Consider the following 640-nt stretch of genomic DNA (forward strand, 5'->3'; position numbering starts at 1 on the left):
ATTTTGTGGAAAATAAGAAAGATAATACAGATTGACCTCTTTGACCCGGAATAAGACTTTACATGATATCATATAAATGGTCACATACATGTTGCTTTGTAGCTTGCAATTTTTGGTTTATAACGAACTACCAGATGACTGGCCACTCATGCAAATAAACAAAACTTCTTATTAAATTAGTGGGGTAGAATTGAAAGATGAGATATGTACAGTTGAATTTTATGTATGACTGTAACCAATAGTGAATGATTGAAGTAAAATGATAGCAAACACTTATGAGAAAAAATGGAAACAGAAAGCAGTGGAAGTATTAATAACAGAACATAATTCCTGAGGCTACTGATTAAAAGGGACGTTCCCGAGAATGGGTATGGTTAGAATGCAGAGCCCTAAATTTTTTTCTCAGACTTCTTATTTCTTCCAAACATCTTTCCATCTCGTCTTCCTCTCCTGTCATTTCTTCGCCTTTAAAATGCCTATAGTCTATATCTTCTTTAAATTCTTCAAGAGACTGAAGCAGCCGCTGTCTGAAATTCCCTTCCATTCGCTGGCCTTCAAATGCTCCATAGGGATGTTCGTCCTCCATCTTTGGCTCACTGCACTTGGGCTTTCCTTCTTTTTCACTACAGGACTTTTGCAT

General features: G+C 36.6%; 1 protein-coding gene across 1 annotated transcript; it reads right to left on the reverse strand.

Annotated features, from left to right (window-relative positions):
* Window positions 1–343: 343 nt before the first annotated feature.
* On the reverse strand, window positions 344–640 carry Tceal7 (transcription elongation factor A like 7). The gene has a single exon (XM_050130393.1). It carries the CDS (start codon window positions 638–640, stop codon window positions 344–346), a length of 297 nt encoding a protein of 98 aa, XP_049986350.1.

The sequence above is a fragment of the Alexandromys fortis genome, unplaced genomic scaffold, assembly GCF_014885135.2.
Source record: "Alexandromys fortis isolate MF-2015 unplaced genomic scaffold, M_Fortis_MF-2015_v1.1 scaffold_331, whole genome shotgun sequence".
NCBI lineage: Eukaryota > Metazoa > Chordata > Mammalia > Rodentia > Cricetidae > Alexandromys > Alexandromys fortis.